The 26044-nt window shown below is 42.2% G+C and overlaps 2 protein-coding genes across 5 annotated transcripts; both read right to left on the bottom strand.

The window, feature by feature from the left end:
- Positions 1 to 1652: 1652 nt before the first annotated feature.
- CD7 (CD7 molecule) lies at positions 1653 to 9480 on the bottom strand. The gene is made up of 5 exons (XM_082774659.1): positions 8875 to 9480; positions 6604 to 6996; positions 4874 to 5212; positions 3228 to 3337; positions 1653 to 2114 (listed from the first exon to the last, which is right to left on the bottom strand). Exons 1-5 carry the CDS (start codon positions 8945 to 8947, stop codon positions 2004 to 2006), a joined length of 1026 nt encoding a protein of 341 aa, XP_082630785.1. The 5' UTR covers positions 8948 to 9480; the 3' UTR covers positions 1653 to 2003.
- Positions 9481 to 9996: 516 nt separating this feature from the next.
- Positions 9997 to 20564, bottom strand: LOC309885091 (uncharacterized protein). 4 transcript variants are annotated; one of them, XM_082774661.1, is made up of 8 exons: positions 17942 to 18133; positions 16601 to 16751; positions 15531 to 15842; positions 14592 to 14740; positions 13994 to 14117; positions 13183 to 13215; positions 12610 to 12639; positions 9997 to 12024 (listed from the first exon to the last, which is right to left on the bottom strand). In XM_082774661.1, exons 2-8 carry the CDS (start codon positions 16662 to 16664, stop codon positions 11918 to 11920), a joined length of 819 nt encoding a protein of 272 aa, XP_082630787.1. In that variant the 5' UTR covers positions 16665 to 16751; positions 17942 to 18133; the 3' UTR covers positions 9997 to 11917. The 4 variants fall into 4 exon arrangements, with proteins under 4 accessions (XP_082630787.1, XP_082630786.1, XP_082630788.1 ...); XM_082774660.1 differs by lacking the exon at positions 17942 to 18133 and adding an exon at positions 20371 to 20564 and having other exon boundaries at positions 9998 to 12024; XM_082774662.1 differs by lacking the exon at positions 17942 to 18133 and adding an exon at positions 20371 to 20521 and having other exon boundaries at positions 9998 to 12024; positions 13994 to 14113; positions 14591 to 14740.
- Between the last annotated feature and the right edge of the window lie 5480 nt (positions 20565 to 26044).

The following is a 26044-nucleotide window of genomic DNA, read 5'->3' as shown; positions in this document are numbered from 1 at the left end:
AGCTTGCCCATTTCCCTCTGAAATCTCCTTCAGCACTCCTGTGGGAAGGCAGGTGAATACACGAGGCAAACATTAGACAGAGCCCGATGTGGCATGGCTATCTCCTCTAGATTTAGCTGAGCCTGTGACCCTCACCCATTGTGACAGGGTGCCAGGGGCTGTCCAAAGGATAGGCCAAGCTTCCCCAGTGCCATCTGTTTCCTCCCCATCACCGTTTGAAGTTTTTAGCTCTTCAGGAGTTTTTTCTTAGCCACCATGAAATGATTGCGGGAGTATACATCATCCAGATTGTTCTTTAGTATTTTTTTCAGTGATTCAGTGATTTTTCAAAAGAAAAAAAAAAAAAAGATATAGGTTGTGTAGAAAAAAAAAAAGTGGCAAATGATTATCATATCATCCTTTGAGGTATTGCTAGGTGCATTTTGCAAAAAGACTTCATTTCACTCTATTATAAAATCTACATGAACCAGTCCATTCAATAACTAGCACTCAATTGCAAGAGACATAAAAGAGTCTTTAATACATGTACAAAAGTAGGAAGCAATTGTATAAAACCCTCGGGCTCAGACCACAATCAGTCTCCACAATCAGATTGTATTGGTTTATTCATGTAGAGCTACGCAATGGTTGCAGGTTCTGCAGTCAGACACCCCTCTGCTACAAAGGAAATCCAGCCATTTGGGTGAGCAGATTTCCCCCTCAAGTCTGGTACGCAGGATTTCACAACTGTCATTTGAAGGGAAATGACCTCTCCTGAGCAGCAGGCTTGGCACAGCAAGGTCAATAATTTAATATCTACACTTGATTGCATTTTTGTGGGACCATTCTGATCTTTGAATAGTTAAACCCACACATATCTAGCACCTCACTTCTAATGCATTCTTGTCACAAAGTTTCTGAATTCTATTCAGAAAAAAAATAAATGTTGCTTTAACTCATGAGTAGTTTTAGCTACCAGAGCTTTTGGGTAGACCCCACATAGATTCTTTCGAAAACTGTACTTCATTCATACATGGATACACTGCAAATTATTAAACAAGCCTGTTATGGTCTTTCTGAGCACTTATGTGTCGTGGTTTAACCCGGCTGGCAGCTAAACACCACGCAGCCGTTCGCTCACCCTCCCCCCTCCCTCTCTGGGACGGGGGAGAGAAATGGAAAGTGAAGCCCGTGAGTTGAGATAAAGACAGTTTAATAAGACAGGAAAATAATAATAATAATAATAATAATACAATGATGGTAATAGTACTACTAATAATAATATGTACAAACAAGTGATGCACAATGCAATTGCTCACCACCCGCTGACCGATGCCCAGCTTAACCCCGAGCAGTCCGGCCCCCTCCCCCCGGCTAGCCACCCCTATATATTGTTTAGCATGACGTCAGATGGTATGGAATACCCCTTTGGCTAGTTCGGGTCACCTGTCCTGGGTCTGTCCCCTCCCAGCTCTTACTGCACCCCCAGCCTGCCTGTTGGCAGGACAGAGCAAAAGTCTGAGGTGTCCTTGGCTTGGTATAAGCACTGCTCTGCAACAATTAAAACATCGGGGTGTTATCAGCACTCTTCTCATCCTAAGCCAAAACACAGCATTCCACCAGCTACTAGGAAGAAAATTAATTCTGTTCTAACTGAAACCAGGACATTATGAAAGTGCAAAATGAGACCTCTCAAACTATCTCACCTTCCCTGAAAGGGTTATCTACAATCACAGAAACAATCCCATATATTGCATCTAGCCAAACGTACACTCCAAAAATACTGCTTTCCACTCTACACTGCAAACACATGTGCAGGGTACATGCATTTTCTGTACAAGAAAAAGTAAAAAGTATTTCACAAGTGATCAAAATAAGTAAAAACAGCTTTGGAAATAAGGCAGATTTTTCCTGCAACTAAAGAAGGTATACAATAGCATTTTCAGTTCAGCTACTACATCGAGTCGCCAAGGCAGCTCTCAGAGGCACCTGGAAGAGGACAGTTGATCCAGCAAGGTCCCAGCTTAAGTGTAATTGTTGTAAACGTTAGGTTTGACGAAAGTGTTGCGTCTAGAACCGTAAGACATATCTTCATACACTGTATTTGTTTTTCTTTTCTGGAAGTATTTCTTCATCTGCAAAAGAAAGCAAACAACCATTCAGAACAAAGCTTGAAAAGACTCCGACCAAGTTGCCAATTTACATCTTAGGAGTCCAGCTGCCTGAAGTCCAGCTGCTAAGATTTCTCTCATAACACAATGAGGTCTTACAGATTTAGGTGGAAATTTATGACCTAGTCATTTCAATCTGTGTTGTCAGTCTGATGCAATTCCACTAAAAGTTCCTTCAAGATTTGTATGTAACTGCAGCCCCTACATAAATAATGCTTATCCTTAAACTGTAGTTTGTTACCAGAGACATATGAGACCAGTTCCCACAGGGTCACTTGTCTTTGCCAGGGTGATATTATACCACTGGCTTTAGCAGTACTGAAGCTAAAAGGGAAGGTACAGGATAAGGATCTGGCCTGTGAATCCTACTATGTTAGTTTTGAGTAATCGTTTTGGAGTGTAAGGATCTATCAAAGTAAAAATAAAAATAAAAATAAAAATAAAAATAAAAAAGCATGCTTTCTATAGAAAATAGATCCAAAAAATCCCTATAAATGAAAAGTTTCTTGATCACCTTTTTTTTTTTTTTTTTTTTTTTCTTCTAGGACAGGTCAAAAACATTCTCCCAGAGGTACTTTCACACACAGGGATATTTAATGACATTGTGTTGTACCAGATTTCCCCCAAAACACTCTAGTATAAGATGTGTACATGTGTGTATATATATATATATACATGCATACACACACGTGTGTTTCCATTCTTGGCTGACAACAAATAAGTAAAAAAGAAGCAAAACAGAATAGTGAGTTGCCCTGTTCAGGGAAACAGATACAATGCATGGCTGCATTGTTGACTGCAGGGATTACTTGAGCTTCCATATTGAAAGGCAAAGAATGTCTCATGATTTACTAAGAGCTACAAGAACATAAAACAGTCTTTACTTCTGAAAGTTTACATCTAGTGGACGTTAAACAAGAGCAAAGAGTAGACAATACAAAGCCATGATTCTTTAGTGATTGAGTCAAGCAAACACTCAAACCTATTTACAAATAATACCTTTGACTGTTACTGAAAAGGTACCTATTCAGTTAACATGGATTCATTTTTCCTTTGGGACTGTAACAGCATACTTACATGGACATGGTACAGGGTGTAGCACGTCATCACAGAAAGCAGCAGCACTGCCATGATGATAAGACCATAGTAGGCCCAGGAACTATAAGGGAATGCTGTCTCCTCCCCTCCTGCATGTGGAGTTATATTATTATTAATAATATGAAGAGAGGTAGAATTATATTTTTATTATGGAAAAAATATTTAGGTATGTGTGGGGCTCTGGTCAGCAGGAAATCAAATGTGAACAGCATGCTCCACAGCCATGTCAGTCATGCCATTAGTATTCTAGCTGGCATCCCCTCTGCTCTCTTGGAGGCAGGTGACAACTGTCAGTGGCAAATGAAGGGTCAGGGAGGAGCATTCTACAAAGGTGACAGCTTCTGTACCACAGCTCAGAAGCAAAATCACACACTCATAATGGGGGGGGAAAAAAAAAAAAAAAAAAAAAAAAAAAGTTTACTGAACTGTTATATCACCATTGAGGGCTCCACCAGGAGTACATAGGAATTAAACAACAACTAGGGTTGGGAGGGTGCAAGCAGTACAGACAATTAAAAAAATATTCTACAATGAGTAGCACAGTGCTGTTAGAAAGGGTTACAGTTCTCTAAAATCTCAATTTAAATAACATTCTATCTAGTTATCACCCCACTGCTTTGATGTGCAGCTGTCATTTTCCCCAACTCACGTTACTGAGATGTTGCACATGTTATAGCCAGCAGCATAGCATGAGACCAGTCTTTTTTTGCAGACCAATTTGTAAATAGATCTTTTGCAGCTCCTAGCACCTATGTAAACCTTAGTTTATTTGCTCAAAGATCCCATCAAAACTGTCAATGCAGAGTTTTTGCACCAGTAACGTCAAAATCAAGTACCATTGTGGATTCATCTTAAAAAATAGCTATAACTAGCTCTCATGAAAATGAAGTCCCAGTAAAATACGCTCACAGTGTGCTCAGTGTATAATAAGGATGTGTGAGATCATTGCTGTTATCTTCGGTACTTAAAGAAAACGCCCAAGGACTTGCTCTGTATTTCTTAGTATGACCTATTTTTAGGCTCAATTTACTTATATATATTATTTTACTTATATATCATATTATTTATTATAATATTATTATAATACTATAATTTATATCTATATAATTATTTTTATTATATATTAATATTATTTTATATATTTTACTATTGTTATATTATTTACTATTATTTTACTTATATACTTATAATATATTATAATATATAATATTAAGTATATAATGTAATAATATAACATATATATTATATCATATAAATTATATATTATACTATACACTATATAATATTATGATATAATATATTATATATGTTTACTTATATACTTATATTATTTTACTTATATATATATATACGTAAAAATATATATTATTGATTTTATATATTTTTTTTTTTTCTTTGTGAAGATGTGGGATTATAGCTAGTTTTCTATTTTTAAATTCTCCTCTGGTTGTATAGGACCCCAAGGAGCGTGAGCATCTCCCCAGACTTTCCCTGGTCCTGAAGGATTTTTAGTCATGAATTAGAGCTCTACTTGGCCTGACTATAGGTCTGTGAGCTTTTAGTCCATGTCTTCTTTTATAACATGCCTATAATTATTTATGATTAAGCAAACAAAAGCACAATACCTTTAACCATCACCATGGTGCCTCTTTGGCTCACTGAGAAGAGAAAGGAATTGTTCAGCACTGCAGCACATACATACACATCATTGTCACTTTGCTGTAGGTTGTGTAAAGTTACCACTAGTTTCTTCTCTTCCTTTGAATACTCCAAGCGATTAGCAAAAACAGGAAAGATTTCTAGAGCTTTCTGACTTGAAACACATAGCACTCCTTCAGGTTGCGTGTGAGTCTTGAGCAAGCAGATCTCTTCATCTTTATATGAACTATTCAATGCACAGGTAATGTTGAGAGACTGGCCTTGTTGAATATTGACAACGAGCGGCGACTGTTCAACAATTCCAGCTAAAAACAAGAGAAATTGATGACTGCCACGTAACTAACACATTACTTTTTAACTAGGGAGCAAATACAGAGACCAATGACAGAAAGAACCTAGCACAGAAATATAGAAAAAAAATGATATTTTAAAGACTGCCTTTATACATGCTTTCAGAACAGAGATATATCTCAGTGCACCCTGGAATATTTTGCTGCCCCAGGTTCTGAAAATAGGACTGAGTACTGCCTTCTCAAGCGAGATTAAGTTATAAAGCATCTGGGTACCATTGGCCTGGATGAAATCATACATAGTGCGTTCCATCAACAGTTGAAAATGGTCTTCAAGGTAGTTATTTATGGTCTGCTGTCCAATGTGGGACACATTTCACTGAGTTCCTCTAAGGACATGCCCTGTACCTTTTTACATTATCATTAACAATGTGGTTGAGGGAATAAGAGAATTAGACAATTTATCACTTCTGTGCAAAAGGTAATTCTGGAAAGGTTGCAGGTATTTCAGAGAAGAGGATCAGCATCAGAAAAAGATAAGAGAATTTAAAAACGTAATTTGGATTAACAGCATATGATCAACAAGGCAGAATTCATTTGAAAAAACACAGTGAAGAAGTTTGAAAAGAGAAGTCTAAGAAAGAACATAGTAAGTCTTTATAGATATAAGGGAATACTACTGACCCAGCAACAAATTAGTTTTTAAATGCATTGGGAACTGGAAAGGAAGAAAACTCTGTAATTTTTGGCAAAGACAGTTCAGATGAAATGGTCTTACCAGTAGGGTACGTATGCCTGGGAATAAGCTGCTGAAGACTATAGTGGACTCAACCCTCTTCTAATTTAAGAAAAAAAAAAAAAAAAGGGGGGGGGGGGGGGAGGGGAGGGCAAAGACAGAAAAATTCTTCCCCTAACCAGAAATGACTACCAAGAGGAAAATGTGGCCATTCTTCAACTGTTTTCTAAAGAGATAAAAACCATGCATCCCTGTATCCACTGATGTCCAACTCACAAACCCTACCTAGCATCAGCTTCTTTGTTATTTTGGGTTTATAATTCCAGATGGAATAGCAAAACTAAAAGAGATTTGCAAAAGCTGCTACCAAAATCAGGGTTCATTGCTGGTTCATTTTCATAAAGATTTAGCAGATGGTTCTGAAAACAGGTATGGGCCCTCAGTGTTTCCACCCTGCTGCCATAACACTTCTGACTCATGTGAAAGTCTTACGTAATTAGCTAGGATTAAATTAGTCATGAAGTGATGTTTCAGATGTCTTCTTCATCTTTTCACAGAACAGGCTTACACTTTCCTTCAAATCAATACATCACCTGAGTAGACATTGGTAAAATTCTTTTAGACAGTCCCTCCCACTATGCTTTCTTCCAATCTTTGATTTCAAACATACCTCCACGTTTATTAATTCCTAACTTAAGAGGTGGAACCACAGGAGCTTTCACCACTACAATGGTTGTCTTCCCATCCAGCCTGACATGACGGTCATTTCTTATAATAAACCTGGTGCATAGGTAGAAATTTGAATCAGATTCCCGTGCATTGAGCAGAGTTACTGTGAGTTTTGCTCCTTCCTCTGAATACTTGATGCGATCCACAAAAGCTTTATTAACAGTTGGTTTATTATCCTTGGGAACATATAAAACATTTTCTGGTGGTACTCTAGTCCTCAAGTACATCCCCAGTTCATTTTCTGAATTGTACATTGAGCAAGTTATCCTGACGGAGTCTCCTTCCCAAACACTGACAACGTCTGTTGACTGTTCAAGAAATGCATTTTCTTCACCTTAAAATAAGAAATGCAATAGAAATTATAATATCAGATTTCTTGTTCTATAAATATCAAAGTAAGTTGCAAATATAATCATTTATGTCTGTGGAACAGCTCTGAAAACCTGAACCTTAGTCTTAATATTCTGTGTATGTAGTCTCTTGACTGTCCTAAACCCTAGAGCGTCTTTTATCCCCATTAACCTGCATGATTCAACACACCCAAAGCTCAAAAGTTTCTGGTGAAAAAAGTGGCTTCTGTCACTCACATAAAAAATTTAGTCTGCACTGTAGGTTCCCAGTATGATCCTCTTAGCTCTTAAAATATCAGCTTCATTGAACTGAGCCCAATAATTGGAGCTGACTGAGGATCTAAATCTGGAGTTCAAAGAGATGACAAAATGACAGAACAGGAGAAAATTGTATATTTCAAAGAAAAGAAAAAAAGCTTTAACAATATCAGGGAACTCGACAATGTAGCCTCTTAGGAAGAGAACTGCAGAAGGTATAATGTTACAGCCTATTTTAAGAAACAAAGGTGTAAGAACACATAGGGAGACTCTTTGAGTTCTGTAACAACCTGAACATCTGGAGAAAAAAAAAAAAAAAAAAAAGAATAGACAGTACTTATGGAATGAATAGCAAAGGACAGATCAAATAACAAATATAAGAGAAATTACATTACAAACAAGAAAAGAGAATTGAAATACAGAGTACTGGATATCTTGGAAGAAGACAGTATAGGAAGGGTTGAATATTCAGGTGTTCACAATCAGAGTAAGGTACCCTATATACTTAAAACAACTTATTTTAATAAGGGAACAATCCCAGAAGTCAAACACAGAAAGACTGCATCATGGGAATTCAAATAATGTAGGCCAATCTAACCTGTCCAGACATGAGGACATTCTAAATCCTACACTATTAAGAAAATTAAAGCAACCCAGGAGTCATCAACAATTATCTTTCAGCAACAGAGAAATGGTGCAATGGAGAAGGCTGGAAAAGTGCAAAGCACTCTGCCTTAACAAACAGGGAAGGAAAGCCCAGGGAATTGATCCCCATCAACCAAAAATCAGAACTTCTAAGCTGACCCCCACTTATGCGTTCTAAGAACCCAGGCACTTTATGGCAAGCAGCCACAACCACTTAATCATTTCCTCCAAACGATAAGAGTTTTTAAAAGTACAAGAGTTAAATTATATTTTCAGAAATCAGTATCAACTCCTCAACAAATGACAAAAACACATTAAAACATTAGCACCAGTTTCAATGCATCTTCAATTCAAACATGTTGATTTGTGGATTTTATTCCTTTTTTTTTCCCCCCCCTCAAGTCACCATGCTTCCAGGTTATTAACAAACAAACCAGACATCATGGGGAGAAAAGGGCTATCTGGCTGTTTGAGGCATCTTTTTCCTCAGTTTCTTCTCCTCAGAGAGCCTCATGGTTTTCCCCAAGTGTGCCTCTGGCTTGTGCTCTCAATAGCTACAACATACAATTGATATTTCTAGTAAGGCTTTACTACACCTTCACCAATTACATGCCTAGTAAATACCAACACTCATTTCTATCCAGTAACGAGCTCCCCATGTCAGCCTTGAGAATACATACACAATTCATGTTGGATTACTAGGAAAATAACTTCCACTATTGTTATAGAGAGTAATTAGTGTGTAGAAAAGAAAGCTTCAGACCATAATACTCTTTCACTTTTTTCTGAAAACGCGTTGTGAAATATTAGAGAATGCTTTTTTCAGAGTACCACCTGCTTTTGTTAATGGTTAAACACCCAGGAACCTCTTTGAGAGGATAAGCTAAGGAGGAGAAAAAATATATATATATATAATGAAACTTGTGAAATGTAAGAGGAGCAGTGTTGTATGTACATACCACTCAGGCCAGGGATGAACTGGAGAAGCAGAAGAAAAAGAGATGCAGCTGGGAGAGGCGATGTCTGCGGCATTTTCCAAGGTCTTTTTAGCTGATCTTCTCAATAACCCAACTGATGAGCTGAAGACAGGTTTGTGTGCCAAAACCTGGCTGTTATCTTCCAACTACGTCAGCTGCTTTCTAACTGAAGTTCTCTCCCTCTCCCCAGCAACTTGCTTCTTTTGTCTTCACATCACAGAGACTGTGACAGAGAGGGGAGCGAGAGATTCAGAGAGAGGTGTATTCTGTTGTTGACTTCACACTGGCAACGCCCACAATTTACAACCGCAAAACAAGCCTCTGATGTGGGGGCTGTTAGTGGAAACATCAGCACTAGCTGCAGTCGATACAGACTGTCAATCCCCCCAGGCTCAGCAGCCAGCCCTGTTGCAGGCTGCAATTGAAAGCGTTGGCTTTGTAAGGGGCAAGTGGGAGAAAGATACTCCGCTACTTCAGCTAAACCTTAAATTAATATACAAAGCCTGCTCACAGACTTGCAGGCTTGACCTGTATTTTGCCAATGACAAGCCTGTGTTCTCCAAGCAATGAAATGGTGTGTGTTTTCAGAGCAGCAGTACAGTGTGTACATCTCTAAGCGTGAAGCCACGGGAGAGGTTCTGTAGCTGCAAGCCACCAGCAAAAGGGAAGCTCAGTTATACCTCACACCCTACTCTCTCCCTGATACAACAAACAGCTTTTCTTGAAGGAATGATTGCATGACAGCTGATAAAAGCCATCAATCCTTGTAAAGAAAACAGTTCAGGTGGGTTGTGAAATGGGCTTTCAATTAGCCCTATGAAGACTCACTGCTAGATACTAAAGCAGATGGCAGGAGGGATTTCCTGCTCCTGGACTTTGATTTTGCAATACTCAAGAAGTAGATCATCCCAATAATGCTGGGTAATGAGTATGGGGCTCACATTATAGTGATGTTTTGTAAAGGACATGAACAAGCCAAAGAACAAAATGATCGATGCAGGGTTACCAGTGAATAGCCAGTTTTCAAGTTGGCAAGGCATTGTGGTGACTACAAGAACACAAAACAAAGCACATCAAAATAAAACTGCAACTATCAAATTATGCCATCTGTCGAGTCAGGCTACCTGATATTTTCAGTTGATTTTTATTTCAGAACTATTTGTGTGGATATATTTATTTGTAAAAAGGCACATAAAGCAACATCAGTCACTTGCTGAGAGCCAAGAGGATCATTAAAGCCCTTTTCCCAAGACATCGGATGACTGGCATTACAGGCAAAACACAGCTCAGAAGGCACAAATCAGAACAGCTGGGACTGACGCCTCTGAATATCCCTGTCTGCAAAATCAGCAATAGGAAGGCAGAAAAGATGGGAAGGAAAGTGTGTGCACCCCAAAGTCAGTTTGTGAATTGCATCTTGTGACAGATTTAGATGAGCAACTGTCACTGGGCAGAACTGGGCAGGTAACCTTTATTCTCAAGGCTTGACTAGCTCTCTGGCCCCAACTGGTGTTAAAGATTAGAAAATAAATTTGCACACTCTTAAATTTGAATCTCTTGAGTTACTACAACATAAGTTGTCAAATAGCATGTTGTCCCTTTTTCAAAAATCTCAAAATCTGAGGGTACACAAAAAAAGAGCAGTGTCAGTCATCAGTTTGACCGCCCTAAGACGCACACAGAAATATGTATACACACATTTGTTTTTCCCCATTAAGAGACCACATCAGAGAACTGCAACAGCCTTTAATTTTAAGACAGTCTTTTTCTAGGTCTAGGAAAATCAGGTATGCATCACTGGAATCTCCTGAAGCCCAGCACACAGCCCCATGCATCAATGGGAATGCTTGGCACTTCCTGAGAGGCTCTCGCAGAAATGGCTTACAGCAGAAAAACAAAACCAAAAGCAACACCCATGATAGCTGCCCTGGAAAAACATACATTGAACTAATCATACTGTTGCAAAACAACACAGAAATTTCCTACGTGCATGTGAAGGATCTTCCAAAGTTTTGAGGTCAAGGGAAAAAGAAAATGTCCATAACTTTTTAATATACCTTTTTGTATTATTTTTTTTGCTATTTTTTTTAATCTATATAGAGTCATGTTACATCCTACATCCTTTGAGATTTCCTGATGAAACTACCAATTTATAGGTTTATTATTGGTTAAACTATGCAAAAAAATAATTCAACAAGCATCCATTCCACTTCAGGAATGTGCTTTTGCAATTCGGATGCTGGTGCTCTTTGCTCAAAAGCCTGATATTTGTTTGGGTATAATGCAAATTTTGAGGATTTACTCAAATCAAGCATGAGCAGTAAATCACTTGAAGATGACATGCTACCTGTGAACTACAGTTTGTGGACCCCTGAAGTGCATGCCTTTCTGTCTCTGCTGCACAGGACAGAGCCTGCAGAGTAGCCTTCAACCTGCAGGTGGCTGCAAAACCAGACTTTTGGCTCAGAAGGCCAAACCACTCTAAAAACAAACCAGTCACCTGTACGGGCTGGATGAGGCTCTGGACAGCCTGAGCTAGGATGGTCTTTAAGGTCCCTTACTACCCATGGCTCTACAAAACTCCTTCTCAGGGAAACCTAGAACTAGCCTGGGACTTAACAGATGAAAAACTATGGCTACGCTACTGTGTTACGACATGGAACATATGCAGAGAACATCTCCATTAGGGTTCAACACGGCCTGCCTGAGCAAAGATGCAATTCTCCAAAGAATTTTAGGAGAACCGATAGTTTCAACCATAAAAACCATTGGGAGGATTCAGTTGGTATAAGTCTGTGCTGCCAAACAAGCCATGCATCTTGTGATGCTGGGGCTTCTCAGACAAGTACCGGGAGAGGACAAGAGCCCCTGGAAGCTTCTCATACTGCTTGCAAAAGCCTGGAGTTGGGTAACTAGGGCAACTGCAGTCCTCGGTGAATGCACGAGAATTGTGAAAGTACATTTGTGAAAACTATTGTGAGGTATAAAATAAACGTGTTTCTTCAGGTGATGGCTAGACTTTGTTTCAGAAGGATGCTGCTGGCATAAGGGCCTGGTTTGTCTCATTTGTAGATGATGCTTCAAATGGCTGTGACCTTCCACTTTCATAAGCCTGATTGGGTTTTATAGCACCTGCAGAATTGAAGGAAAAACATCTGTGAAGCAAAGGCACAGATCAATTTCATTATGAAATAAAATCAGATTGCCTGATAGGTTTGGAGATGTGAAGTCCTCAGAGAAGCTGCCCTGCCCCATCTGCTTCCGGACTGCCTGTTGCTCTGAAAGGGGAAAGTTTGCAGCTTCTTCACCCAGCGAGTTCACAGCCTCTCTGCTGAAACCATGCCCTGGTTGCTGCAGCCATCAGCCTGTGCCTCAGGGGGGTCTGGAACAGCTCTGAAACATCACTGAGTGTTACACCACAGGGCAGGACGTCAGGAGAGCCACCAGCAGAACGTTTTTTGCCTCTCACACCAATACGTCTACTAATATGTCTTAACAGCATAACCACCGTGACACTACCATCACGTTGTCTTTAGTGAGTTGTACAAGCGCTTGCATAGCTCTTGTTTTTCCCAGGTAGCCTTGTGCTTTATCTAACTGTAGACGTTCAACAGTCTCTGCTCGGTACCATTGGCTTCCTTTATAGTTAACAGAGAGCAACAGGCATCTTCACAGTCATGTCACATCTTAAAACTCATTATAAGTGGGATGAATCACCTTCTGAAGACAGCTGTCTCTCTCCATTCGCTAGAAAGGGAGCAAAAGAAAAAAAGCTTAGGCTATAACTAACTTCTAAGCAAGATAACCTTAAACAAATTGATCTGGAAATGTAATTCCTAGACTCTTAGAAGGAAACAACCAACTACTAGGGAAAAGCCAACAGGAGCATTTGATTCTAAAGAAGGATGAGGTAGTTCAGTAGCTGAGAGGAGACATCTCAGCTTCTGGCAATACAGCTTCAGGTCCCATAAACCTCAGAGCCAGGGATGTAGGGGAGGCAGCTGCAGGCTGAAAGTATGGGATTAAAATCTATAGGATTAAAAATCCCATAAATCTATAAAATCTATATGGGATCTAAATCTATAGATCTAAATCTATAAAATCTATATGGGATTAAAATCTATTAACACAGCCTTGATGCAGTGTGGAAATGGGCTTCCACTGGGCTTAGTCCTGGTAAACACACCTAGCCTTTTGCTGAACAACTTCCTGCCCTCGTAACTAAATGATATTACCATTTATCATAATTAATCCCCCCCCCCCCAAAAAAAAAAAAAAGTCATTGCTTACCTTTAAAAATCTGATAGAGCACTACGACAGGTCCTAGGAAAACAAGAGCAAGAAAGTACCAGCATTAGCAAAGATTTACGTAGAAGGTTTAAAACTAATAGACATGCAGTTGTTTTTCCCTACTTACACTTACCCAGAATGCCTGAGCAACTGCTATCTGTCTAAAACAGATCCACAGGCCTTGTGTTTCTCCACAACTCTGCACCAAGTGTGATGTATAAATAACCCCTGAGAGGGGTACCTCTCGGCAGGGATAATGCTTTGTTTGCCACATGACAGCACAGCTGCACCCCAAGTTCTGCACTCTGCTCTAGCACAACAACTCCTGAAAAGCTGCTTTAACACTACTGCACTTTAAGAACACTGCACTATGCTCCCTATTCAGTCCATACAGCCCAGCCCACCCCTTTCTGTGCATATTATTTTGCAAAAAACAAACAAACAAACAAACAAAAAACACACCACCAATAAAAACATTTAAAATATATTCTTCTCTAAGTTAAAACTGCCTCTCAAGTGCGATCACTTGGCTGCATTAGTGTGGTGGTGAGGAAGTTTATTTTGTGCTTATTTTTCATACTAAAGCCTGCTGGCCATTTACTATGTGACAGCACCAAATGCGGAGGTGGAGTCCAGGCCATGTGCTAGCCCAGCCTCCCCCCTTCACAATGAATATCACTTAGCAACTTCCTAAACAATTTTATGGAAACAAGATACAGAAAGAAAACGCTGTGCGCTTCCTTTTCCACTCCCAGGGCTGCTTGTAGAGGCACGTTACCCATGGGAAACATAATGCTTTGTCAGACTGTACCTTGACCACTTCGGGTTCTTTGAACGCAATACAGTGCCAGTGCTGCTGCACAAACCCCAAGAATCAGGAATGTGGCAGTGATGCCAATTGTCTTGCTGCTGCCTGGATCTGTTGGATTATCTGCAGAGCAGAAGAAAATACAGGACGCAAATGATCAAACAGGTATGCCAGGAAATGAGCCTGCCTCATAAGCAGTTATTTGAATACTTTAATAAGTGTGCACATGACAAGTGTTCTCTTAGTCTGGTGGTAAAGTCCCATTTACTATTCACTAGTAAGTGGAATTCTGGAATCTTGTTACACGCCCACCACATACCAACTTCCCCCTCAGCATCCCTGTATCTATTGCTGGATAACTACAGTTGCAGCCACTTATGCCTACATCCAGGACCGGTATATATGGATCAATATGCCTAGGGCCAGGCACCTGCATAGGCTGGGGGAAAGCCCCTGAGTTTGGATGCTACAGCACATGTGGGTCCAAGATAAGAACGTACAGAACATTCCTCCCAAAACACCTGTAAAACTACTCACAGCAAGCTGTCTGAGCAAAACTGTCTCAAAGCTAAAGGCAGACAAACACATGAAGAGACTAACCTGGAGTCATATCATCAGGGGTCTTGTATATCGAGCTTGTTCTCTTGCTTTCAACGTAGAAGTTCAGGTTAGCCACGCGTGCTTGGATTTCTTCTGCCCCTACTGCACAGCAGATTTTCTCCTCCTCTGTGATGTGATGCACCCTATTTTCTAGGGAAGGTGAAAGATAAAAGCAGCATTGAATACAAATATGGATCATTTTAAAATCTTTAACCAATGCTTGTAGGTCAACAGCTTAGATTCCTTGTGTGCCATACAATGCTGAGGTTGCTATAATCATCCTTAGTTCACTAGGTGTTCAGATTTTCTTCTCACTAAAGCTGATGAACCCTGCTTTGAACCAATAGTCAAAGTCTTCAAATATGAAGATAGGAAAACGTTTTCATATGTAATTAAGTATATGAAATTTTGGGGGGGACAAAGGGGGTGAGCAGACACAGTTGTTCAGGGACAGGTTTGGCATCATTCAGCAGGTCATGAGCAATTGCATTATACATCACTTGTTTTGTACACTTTGCGCTCTTGGAGCCACATCCTACACGTAGTGACCGGTATTTTCATTTCTCATCCTGACAACTTTGTGAGGAAACTGGCAGGATTATTTACTGAATTGTAAAGAAGAGCAACACAGAATGGCTCATTAGGCTAGACCTGGATTTCAGAGTGTACTGACTGAAGTAGATCAGATTCATACATTGCAAACCAACACAGAACTTGATCATTAGAACTGCCATTGGAAAAAAAATAAAAAAATGGTATCTTCATAAATCAGGTTAACATGTTTTACAATTAAAAAAAAAAACAAAAAAAAAAAAACACTTGTTTTGATAAGTTAGTTTTCTCATTAATCTCACTGTCTGCCCAAATATATTACAGTTTGGTTTCACGACCAGAAAAGTATTATCTATGTATTCACAGCTAGACTCCCAGCAGAGTTTACCTCCAAGCTCCAGGTTGCCACAGAATTCTCCTATTCCCCAGTCTGTCTGCACGACGATGGCATAAACTTCATTAAGATACTTAATTTCTTGCTGAAAGCACGTAATTATTTGAGTTTCAGTGGTCGCCAACTGAATTATGTCATTTGATAATGTCCCATTTTGCGTTTCTCCAATTTTATCAAAGCTCTCATAACTGGATAATGGGCAAATTTTGCTGTCACAATCTTTACAACGATAAACTGTCACACGTGTATTGTTAGAGGGAAAGCCATTTGTCCCTTCAGCAGGGTCACCTGTTGGCGCAGCAATACCTACAGAAGAAAACAAAGAAAACTGTTAAACAACGGTTTCCTCCCCAGATTTCTGGAGAGATGAGTTCTGGTGGACAAACCCAGTTGTGGCTTAGGAGACATTGTCTGCCAATGGGGAAGTTTTGTAAGGGACTGGGTCCAGTCCCCAGAATAGTTTTTGGAGTAGAAATATGATACAGCTCCCTCACTGCTGCCATGGGGGTTTGACCTAGGAAGCTGGCGGCTTGGGAAGTGAGCTGAGAGACATCTCCCCTCCTGAGCTAAGACACCCCCTGCCCAGGCACATTCAGACGAGTCATCCCTCCTTGTCTTCTCTCCTCCCAAAACTCCTTGGCACAACCCCACCAGGTGCCTCTCCAGCACATACGAGATCTCAGGGCCACGCTGCCAGCCGAGCTGTCAGCCTGCAGCTGGATGCAGCACCACTGACTCAGTCCGGTGTTGGAGCATGCCAGGGCTGGGCTCTGACAGCTGACAGAGGGGTTTTGCTCTTTCAGACTCTCCTGGTAAAGGGCCAGTCCTTTAAGAAAGGACTCACCCCACTTAGCTTCAGGCAGAGCCAAAGGAAGTCATTCCTTCCAAGGCAGGCAGTTGTGTTAGAGAAGTGAATCACCTTCCCCTTCTTAATTCCTTTTCTCACCTGAGTTGTTCTGTGCTCTTAGCTTCAACTGGACACAACTGAGCTTTCTATTAACAGCTGAAAAGTTTTTAGCTACAGAAGCGCAGTGAAAAGCAAGGAGCTCCAGCAGGAGACTCACCTGGCCACAGAGCGAGGCCACTGAGAAGCAGCAAGCTCAGCCACGGGAAGCAGGCAGAGCCCATCTGTCCACCTGGGAACACAGCTCCAGTGCTGTTGGATGCTCCACAATCCTGGGGCAGGCTCACCAGGCTCCTCCTGAACTCATCTCCCTGTTTGGACATTAAATAGCATCCATTACCTCCTTTCTGTTATCTTTCTGTAGTCTAAGAGAAAACTGCATCCAGGGCAAGTGCTGTGAAGATTTAAGCCAAGAAAACTGGAATTCAGTGGCCCTATGCACATCCCTCAGCAATGCATACAACAAATCACTTACTGCCACTTACAAAACAACACCAAAAAAATAGACAAGAAAGGCATTCTGTGTTGAAGGAATGTTTTGTTTAACCCGATATGAAATATTTAGTGTTAAAGGGCATTTTAATTTGGAAAAGCTGATGGGAAATGCCTGTTCAAATTAAAAACAAAACAAAACAACAAAAAAACACCCCTTAGTATTTCTTTCCCACTAATATCTTGGATTTAGTTAGAAAAACATCCTAGATCATTTCGATGAAACAATAACAAATTTGTAAAGTATGTTTTAGTAAAACATGACTTTTAATTTCCAAAGGAGAAAAACTCCCAGAGAAGTAGCCTAACTTTTCTCACCAGGCAAGCTCCAACAAACACTTTGCCCTTTGGAGCTTTTTTATTTTTTAGAAGTTTTCAGTAAAATAATTTTCTTGATATGTCACTGCCCGAGAAGTACCTTGAGTGGGTTTCCAATTTATGCACAAAATCCTCAGCAGAAGTTAATGATCACAATCCCCAGTCCCCGGGAGCAGATGAGACAGAAGAAACCCCATCCCCAAAACGAGCCCCTTCCAGCTGGCACAGGAGGGACGCAGCTGATTTTGGAGACCGGCTGCAAAATTTCCCACGGAATAAAATCCGGGCCCCGCCCTGCAGCTCCCCGAGCTCTCGATGCCCTCGCAGAGCCCAGTTGATGCTGGGCATGGTGCAGAGGTCCCGGAGCTGCCACCCGTCCGTTTCCACTTCGCACCACACGAGGGACCAGTTCCTCCGCTCTGTGGGTGCTGCTGCTGTTCTCACACGATCTTGCAAGAATTTCTCCGGGTCCCACCAGCTATCAGCACCATTCAGAGCATCACATGAGCACAGGGTCTTCCCTCTTTATCTATCCATACATCTGCAACTGGTTCTGATCTTCTTTTTTCCCCAGAAAAACCCACATCATTCAGTGCCCTTCCACACAATGCTCACTTAAAGCTTGTTTCCTGCTCTGCAAAGCATCAGTCAGCTGTCCCTGTCCCCTCAGGTCCCAGGGACTGTCACCAACCTTGTCCTCCTGGAAGCCTGGCCCAACGCAGCGTCCCCGGACCAGCTGCAGCACACCTGGTGGTTATTGCCCCGAGGTGAGGGACACCACGGGACTTCTGGTCCAGTTTTCAGACTCCCATCTATATGTTCTGTTTTCTCCTTCCCTTTGCAGTCTCCTTGCCTCATCCTTGCTCCTCCTCCTCTGGAAACATTCCTGCCTTCTCCTCCTCCTCTTTTCTTTATGTCTAAAACCCATAACCCTATCTGCAAACCCCTGCCTCCTAATACTGCCCTGCCTTAATGATCCTCTTTTGGCAGGTTTCCAAGAGTCCTCTTGGCCACCTCCTACCATTTATGTTAAATTATTGCTAAAAATAAAACACTCAGATCTAAAACAGAACACTTGCTTTGGACAGAAAACATTTTTCATCAAGGTTTTCCCCCAGCTTACTTTGCTTTTGGGGGCAATATGAATTCCCAGGTTCAGAGCTGCTCAAGCTGCCTGCAGAGCTGGAACAAGGGAACACCAGACCATAAATGCAGACCAGCCAGCAGCAGCAGATGAGTGAAGCATCAGCTGTGTGGAGAGCCCTAACGAGGTGTTCTGGCTTTATTTTTGAAAGGAGCTACTGGAGAACAAATCCCCACCTGAAACCCTCCTGCTTTTCCTTCTCCCAGAGATGCAATAGACAACTCCAGTGTTCATCAAGCCAAGAAAGAGAGTCAATAAAGCAACAGCATCACTTCCCCCGAAGGAAAGGTCCTCTTTCAAAGATAAAGCTGAGACACAATGTCCTGGTGAGCCACCTGCGTTTTCCTGCCCCAGCACAAGCCAAAACAGCTCACCGCTTCCTTGGCGTGCACCCTCACACTCCCTGTCCTCCCCCTCCATCCGGGCTCAGGTGGGGCTGCCCCTTCTGCAGGGACACCAGTGTGATGAGCACAGGGCTGCAGGGGGTCCCCGTAGCTCCCTGTAGGGCTGGGGGGAGCAGGGCTGCTGCCCCAGGCTTCTGGAGCACTTCCCCCTCAATTGATCCTGACACACAGTCACCAGCCCATGGGAGTCCCCGTTCTCCCCCAGCTGCAAGCACGGCATTTCCCTGCCCCTCCTCACTCCTCCACACAGCCACACACCTGTGCAGCTTTCTGAGCACTTTAGCATATGGCTCTCACAGTCAGGCAGGACTGTCTTGGTGGAATAACACAGTATATTGTCAGAAAAGTTTTATGTGTTACCCTAAGCAGCCTGTGTAAAGGACTGAAATTTCAGTTTGAAGAAAATGGTCAGAAGGAAGCAACAACAATCAAAGAACTTCCCAAGTGACTACAGATTTTTTTACACTCTGTGCTTTCCGGGAAAAGGAATGGACTTTACATAAGAGATAACATCAGTATTGCTTACAGTACCTGTTTCACTTTCTCGATCTGCTGACTGCCACTCTCAACAAGCCTTTGCAATAAAGAAAACACATAAACAAAACCAGAGAAAGAGGCAAACAAGCTATTTCCAGAGCAAGCCTGCAAGTGCAGTTTGTTACCAGTAGTTCCAGCAAGCAATCAGGAGGACTCGGTCCTTGAGCTGAGAAAACTTCTTCAGAAACCAAAATTAAAAATTTCTTCCATCACAGCCAGTGGAAAACATTGCTGAGATTTTGCAGTTTGCAGCACATTAAGGCAAGTAGAATTAACCATTTCCCTAGTTTCGTTTCTTTTATTTTGAAACCAATATCCTTACTGCTTGACCCTTTCTGTTTTGGTTTTCTGTTATGTTTAGCTCTGAACCCAGAGCCATCGGGGTCTGGATCCCCACAGGTCCATTAGGGGTGCAGCAGCAGCCCCAGGGAAACACAGCACCATCAGCAGCAGGTTGGGTGATAGCTTCTCAACAGAGAAGGAGAGAGCTGCAAAGATTTCTACTGCACCCTCCTGGCAAATTATCCTTTACGTGCAAGTTTAGCAGGATGACAATTTTGGTAAGGGGATGTTAGAAAAACTTGCAAAAAAGTTAAGGAAAAAAACAATGAAGAGGAAAAAAAACAGTGGTTAACTGGATGACAGAAAAATTATTCGGGGGTAGCAGGAGATAAAGTACTGTAATAGATTTATTCTGTGATTTCTGCACTCACTCCCACCTACATAAAATTGCACTAATTAATTAAGCTGTTATGTTTTTGCACATCAACAATGGGACAGCAGTGCAGAGCTGCTCAGAGGTTGGCAGGCAGGGAATAAAGTGTGGTGCTATTTGTCTGCCACAGTCACTGACAGAGTAAGGCACATTTTCCCCTACAGAGAAGACACTGAAGGTTTCCCTTCCACCACAGTCACGCTTTTAGTGGCTCTTTCTAAACGTCTCCTTACAAAGAGGAACCACTAAGTATTTGAAAGAAAAAAGACCAGCTACAGACTATAGACAGGACCTCCTAAAGAAAAGCACAGTACAAGTACCTCAAAAGTGGTTTGTGTCCAAGGAAGCCTTCAAGTGCCTCTTCCTTTGCAGCAAGCTGGAAGCTGTGGTTCCTGAGCAGCTTCTCCCTCGCCCAGGACATCGAGCTCTGATTCCAGGAGTGTGGGTCCCTGAGATAAAGGCAGACTGACGGCTTTTCCCTCCTTTTAAGGGCAACTCCATTTTCACTTTCACTTCTTGCTATAGGCAGGGCAGCTCGTACAGTATCAGCAAGGTACGTCCACACAGCTGCATAGGATGTTGCAGCTGGAAAGCACCGCAGCCTCCCCTGCCAAAACCCACTCACGGGATGTGCCCCCCGCACAGGAGCTGGGCACGAAGGCTGCCTCTCTGTGTACTGCAGCAGGGATGTGAGCTGAGTGGGTTTGAGACCTGCACCTGGCTCTGCTGCCACGTAACAGGCAGCAAGTCTGCACAGCCCTCGGGACAGCAAGGAAACCTCTCTAATTTCTGGAATCATCACAACTCAGGTAAAACAGGCTCACTGGCCTTGGCAAAGCACTTTGAGGTTAATGCCACAGGTATTCATTTGTAGCTGACCACTTTTATAGTTGCTGTTTAATAGAGAAAATATTATTTGTTAGCTCTGACCATAGAACAAAATCTTCAAGCACCTGTTCTGCAGTATTTCACATACTATGTGGTGTGTTTATCTTCTCTGCAGCAACTAATAGGGCTTGTGGAAGATTTCTTTAAATGCTGTCCTCAATATGTCAGAGAATCCCAGAACAGCTGAGGTTGGCAGGGACCTCTGAAGATCACCCAGTCCAACCCCCAGCCAAGAAGGATCACCTAAAGCACCTTGTGCAGGATGGTACCCAGGCGGGTTTTGAGCAATATCAGGGAGTGAAGAGGTGCATGCATCAGCTCCCAGTACTGGAACACCTGATGATGCAGACACTCTCCCAGTAGGACTACACTTTCTTAAATACAGCCTGCCACCCCGGCTCTCAGCAAGTCTGTTTAGGGGCGAGCTTAGATTTAAAACAAATGTTTGTCCCATGCACGAATAGTCCAGACTGCCAAATTCATACACATTAAAGCTAGATGCAGACATCTGTTGCCTGTCTTCCTGTCTGTGTTGTGGAAGACATCTGTGTAGGATCAGCAGAGAGTGCCCTATTGCCAAGGAAGAGGAGGCTGAGGACAGGGGACAGGCAGGTGTACCCCTGAGCTGGCTGCTTACAGACTGCAGCTGGACTGGGAGCACATTCTCCAGTTATTAGGCTCAGGGAAAAGCAGAGAAAGTCCCCGTGGGCTGCGGCTCAGCACCAATACAACACAAAACCAATCCCTGAGGTGCATTATCACTGGAGCTGCAAGATTTCCATTCTATTTTCCTTTCCTGTTGCCTGCTCTCAGAGTTCAGGACAAATACCTTACCCAAATTTTTCCGGAATTGCTCTCATCTACATATATTTTTTTTTCCTTTTCTGTGCCAGATATGCATCCATACCTTACCTGTTACATTCTTTGCCTGCACAGACTGGAGTCAGATTTCCTGTAAAGCCTTTCTAGTTCTGACATGACAAGCATATACTTTGGACTAACTCCAGCACATAAATTTGCTGCATATTGGAAAAGTGGAAAGACAGTGAATCCAGTATAATGCCCATGCTTCTTATCCAAAAGCTTATTCCAAAGAGGAATAAGCAGAAATATGACAATGTCCTCCACAATAAAACCCAGGAATGGAGAGAAAAGGATTCTCCCACCCTCCTGGGCTCCAAACAAATTTCTATTTGGGTTTTAACTCAGCCTCCTAAGAAGTTATTATAGACAGAAGAAATGTATAAAGAGGATGAAATTCTTGTGCTCAAAGACATTTGATTTACATTTTATTTTAATTTGATTTACATCGTATTTAAATCATGGAATCCCAATAAAGACCCAAGATGAAGCTTTATCCATAACATTCAAATAAATATTTTGAGAACTAAAAACGAGATTTTTTAAAAATGTGAATATGAAAATAAATCAATAAAATATTAATACTCCACAAATTAGAAATGAAACAAGCAAATGTGAATGACAGCAAGGGAGGAAAAGTGTTGTGCCTTCTGTCAGTTTGTCTGGGAACCCCAAGCTAGTGCATCCCTCAGCATGGGTAGCTCCTGACTCAATAGGAGGGAGACAGAAAAAACACTAGTAACAAATCTAAGTTAATTTTCCAGGCAGAACTTCAGGTCTTGCAGCGGCCTGAGAAATCGTGTTGGGAATTGCTGCCTATATTCAACATTTGGTTCCCACACCATGAGTGCACTGAAGCAGTCAGAAAACACTAGTAGGGAAATAGAAAAGGACAGACTTTCCTGCACCTCTGGGCAGCCTGTGCTATCTGTAGCAGAGAAACAAAGGCAGTAGGATGAGCCAATAGCTCTCTAGAAATGATAAGTGGTAACGAGCTAGCAGGGAGTTGTTCCAGTAAGTCAGCATTGTTATAGTAAGCCAGGTCGAGCTCAGCTGCATTACCTCTTTGGTAGCTCTTTCTTATTTTATTTCATTTCTAAGCTTGGGATACACAAAAGAGCTTGTACTTCTGTACTTTCTCAGAACCACTTCATGGAAAAAATATTTCTGAGAACATAAGACCCAACAAAGCCTGGGAGCAGCAGTGTCTCAGTCCACCTCAAACAACTCCTCACCTGTTGCACCTCTCCCTGCCACCTGAGACAATCTGGAACCTACCACTGAAAACCAGAGTGTCTCTATGGAAGAAAAACATGCCTCTGTCAGGACAACTGTCAATTCAGTTAATAGAGAAACTAAAATCAGCCCTGTACATGAGGTTCTCCGTGACCGTGTGGCACCAGTTGTACTTTGAAATATCTACCAGGATAACGACAAGGATATCAACAGGACAACCCTTGCACTTTGCGGAGTCATCACCACCAGTGGGAGTGGTGTGGAGGTTTTACCCTGCTGGGCAACTGAACTCCATTTGACTGCTCTGTCACTCCCCTTGCTCAAAGAGAAAGGGGGAGAGAATATAATGGAAAGGGCTCAAGGGTTGAGATAAAGACAGGTTTTGGTTTTGCATAAACTCAGTAATGGTTATGTTCAGAATTATTGTCCCCAGGGTGCAAGCTCCCTTCCATCATACGAGTAACACATTCCTGGCCCTATTATCACATAGCTAATACCAACCTTTGCTATTCGGGACTGGCCATCTGGTTACTGAATGATTCCTGTGCTGTGTTTGGTGTGCATTATATACATTAGCACTCCCACAATTACCATATTCAGTACAGTATAGATAATTCTCTACCTCACAGGTAAGATTTCCACACCCAAAGGTCAGTATTATTGCCCCCTGAATTTCCATCAGTATGAAGAATGATATGCATACTAATATAAAAACCAGAATACCCTGTGTAATTTGATGTAATCCAAGTATTCTCCCCAATTACATATGGTATTCATTATTTTTTCTTAAGAAGAAATTAAAGGTTAGTTTACAACTATGATTCGCACCTCCTCCTAATTTTTATTTTTAAAGGTTCTCCTATATTCTCTCAGGTCTCAGGGTCACCTTATGCCTCACCCAGGTGTAATTAGTGTAATGAGTCCACCATTTCTCAGCTGCTCTTACTGTCATCTCAGGAATCAGGAGTACTTGGAATGGTCAGTCCCACCCAGGTTGTAGCTTCGATTCCCTCCATGTTCGTATCAGAACCCAATCTCCTGCTTGGAATGGATGGATCGGGACTTCCAAGAGTGGGGTCTGAGCTAACAAGCCATGGGTTCTGCGAGATGACAAAGAGGATGACAGCCCAAGTATGTAGTTTTTTAAGAAAAGCATCTTTTGTCTTGAATTGAGGTAGTTCATTCCCTTTGCCCAGGTACAGCAATCCAGCTAATATTTCATATGGTGAGACTCCCACATCTTTTCTTGACTGTTTGAATTTAGAGAAGTGCCAAGGGTAAGCACTTCATTGAGGTGAGACGAGTTTCCAGAACTAACTTAGTCAACTGCTTCTCAAGCTCCTCTTCTCTAGGTTAAACGTGCCCAGCTCACTTAATCTTTCTTCATAAGACAGATGCTCCAATCCCTTAATCATCTTCATGGCTCTACGCTGGACCCTCTCTAGAAGTTCTATGTCTCTCTTGCACTGGGGAGCCCAGAACCGCAAACAAAATTCCAGGTGTGGCCTCACCAGAGCTGAGTAGAGCGGGAGGATCACCTCTCTTTACCTGCTGTCCGCACTCCTCTTGATACAGGCTAGGATCCCATTGGTCTTCTTGGCCAAAAAGGAACACTGCTGGCTCATGATTAATTTGTTGTCCACTATAACACCTAGGTCCCTTTCCACAGGACTGCTCTCTGTTCTCTGCAGAACCTGCCCTCAGCAGGTCAGCCCCAAACCTGACTGGTGCCTGGGGTTTTTCTTCCCTAGGTGCAGGACCCTGCACTTGCCCTTGTTGAACCTCATGAGGTTCCTCTCTGCCCAACTCTCCAGCCTGTTATCCTGATATTCATCCTGAACCTCCCATCGCAGCTTGACACCGTTCCGTGGGTCCTATCATTTGCCACTAAGGAGAACAGATAGGCACCTTCCCCTCCACTCCCCCTCATGAGGAAGCTGTAAGCCACGATGAGGTCTCCCCTCAGCCCCCTCTTTTCCAGGCTGAACAGGCCAAGTGACCTCAGCTGCTCCTCATACGTCTTCCCCTCTAGGTCCTTCACTATTTTCATAGCCCCTCTCCGGACACTCTCCAACAGTTTAATGTCCTTCTTGTACTGTGGTGCCCAGAACTGCACACAGTACTCGAGGTGAGGCCGCACCAGCGCAGAGTAGAGCGGGACAATCACTTCCCTTGACCAACTAGCAATGTCAATCCCAATGCAATCCAGGATACAGTTGGCCTTCCTGGCTGCCAGGGCACACTGCTGGCTCATATTCAACTTGCTGTCAACCACAACCCCCAGATCCCTCTCTGCAGGGCTGCTCTCCAGCATCTCATTGCCCAGTCTGTATGTAAAGCCAGGGTTGTCCCATCCCACGTGCAGGACCCAGCACTTGCTCTTGTTAAACTTCATGTGGTTGGTGATTGCCCAGCTCTCCAGTCTGTCCAGATCTCTCTGCAAGGCCTTTCCACCCTCAACAGAGTCAACAACTCCTCCAAGTTTAGTGTCATCAGCAAATTTGATCAAAACACCTTCTAGTCCTATATCCAAATCATTTATAAAAACATTGAAGAGAACTGGCCCAAAAATGGAGCCTTGGGGAACCCCTCTAGTGACAGTCTGCAGTACCACAACCCTTTGAGCCCTGCCTGTCAGCCAATTGCTCACCCATCACATGATGATTTTCTTTAGCTGTATGCTGGACATTTTGTCCAGTAGGATCCTAGGGGAAACTGTCAAAATCTTTACTGAAATCCAAAAAGATCATATCAGCTGGTTTCCCTTGATCAACTAGATAAGTGATCTTATCATAAAAGGAAATCAAGTTAGTTAAACAGGACCTACCCTTTGTGAACCCATGTTGGCTGGGCCCGATGACTGCATTGTCCCCCAGGTGCACTTCAAGGAAGATAATCAAGCAGTGGACCTACATTTTCTCTGGTCCTCCTATTTCTATTCACATCAGGCCATGGCTTTCTGCCAGGTGGATACCATAGTTGGTCTCTTCACAAGCAGGTTACAACCAC

The sequence above is a fragment of the Aythya marila genome (assembly GCF_965140915.1).
Source record: "Aythya marila genome assembly, chromosome: 18".
In the NCBI taxonomy this organism is placed as follows: Eukaryota; Metazoa; Chordata; class Aves; order Anseriformes; family Anatidae; genus Aythya; species Aythya marila.
This window is presented reverse-complemented; position numbering and strand designations above follow the sequence as displayed.

Coding starts and splice junctions, on each gene's coding strand:
- LOC309885091 (XM_082774660.1), bottom strand. CDS start 16,664: ATGGGCTCTGCCTGCTTCCCGTGGCTGAGCTTGCTGCTTCTCAGTGGC. Junction 12,640..13,182: donor GCTCTATCAGATTTTTAAAG/GTAAGCAATGAC, acceptor CTCCCTTTCTAG/CGAATGGAGAGAGACAGCTG. Junction 12,025..12,609: donor GAGACAGCTGTCTTCAGAAG/GTGATTCATCCC, acceptor TCAATTCTGCAG/GTGCTATAAAACCCAATCAG.
- CD7 (XM_082774659.1), bottom strand. CDS start 8,947: ATGCCGCAGACATCGCCTCTCCCAGCTGCATCTCTTTTTCTTCTGCTT. Junction 6,997..8,874: donor GTTCATCCCTGGCCTGAGTG/GTATGTACATAC, acceptor TCTTATTTTAAG/GTGAAGAAAATGCATTTCTT. Junction 5,213..6,603: donor AGGAATTAATAAACGTGGAG/GTATGTTTGAAA, acceptor TCTTGTTTTTAG/CTGGAATTGTTGAACAGTCG.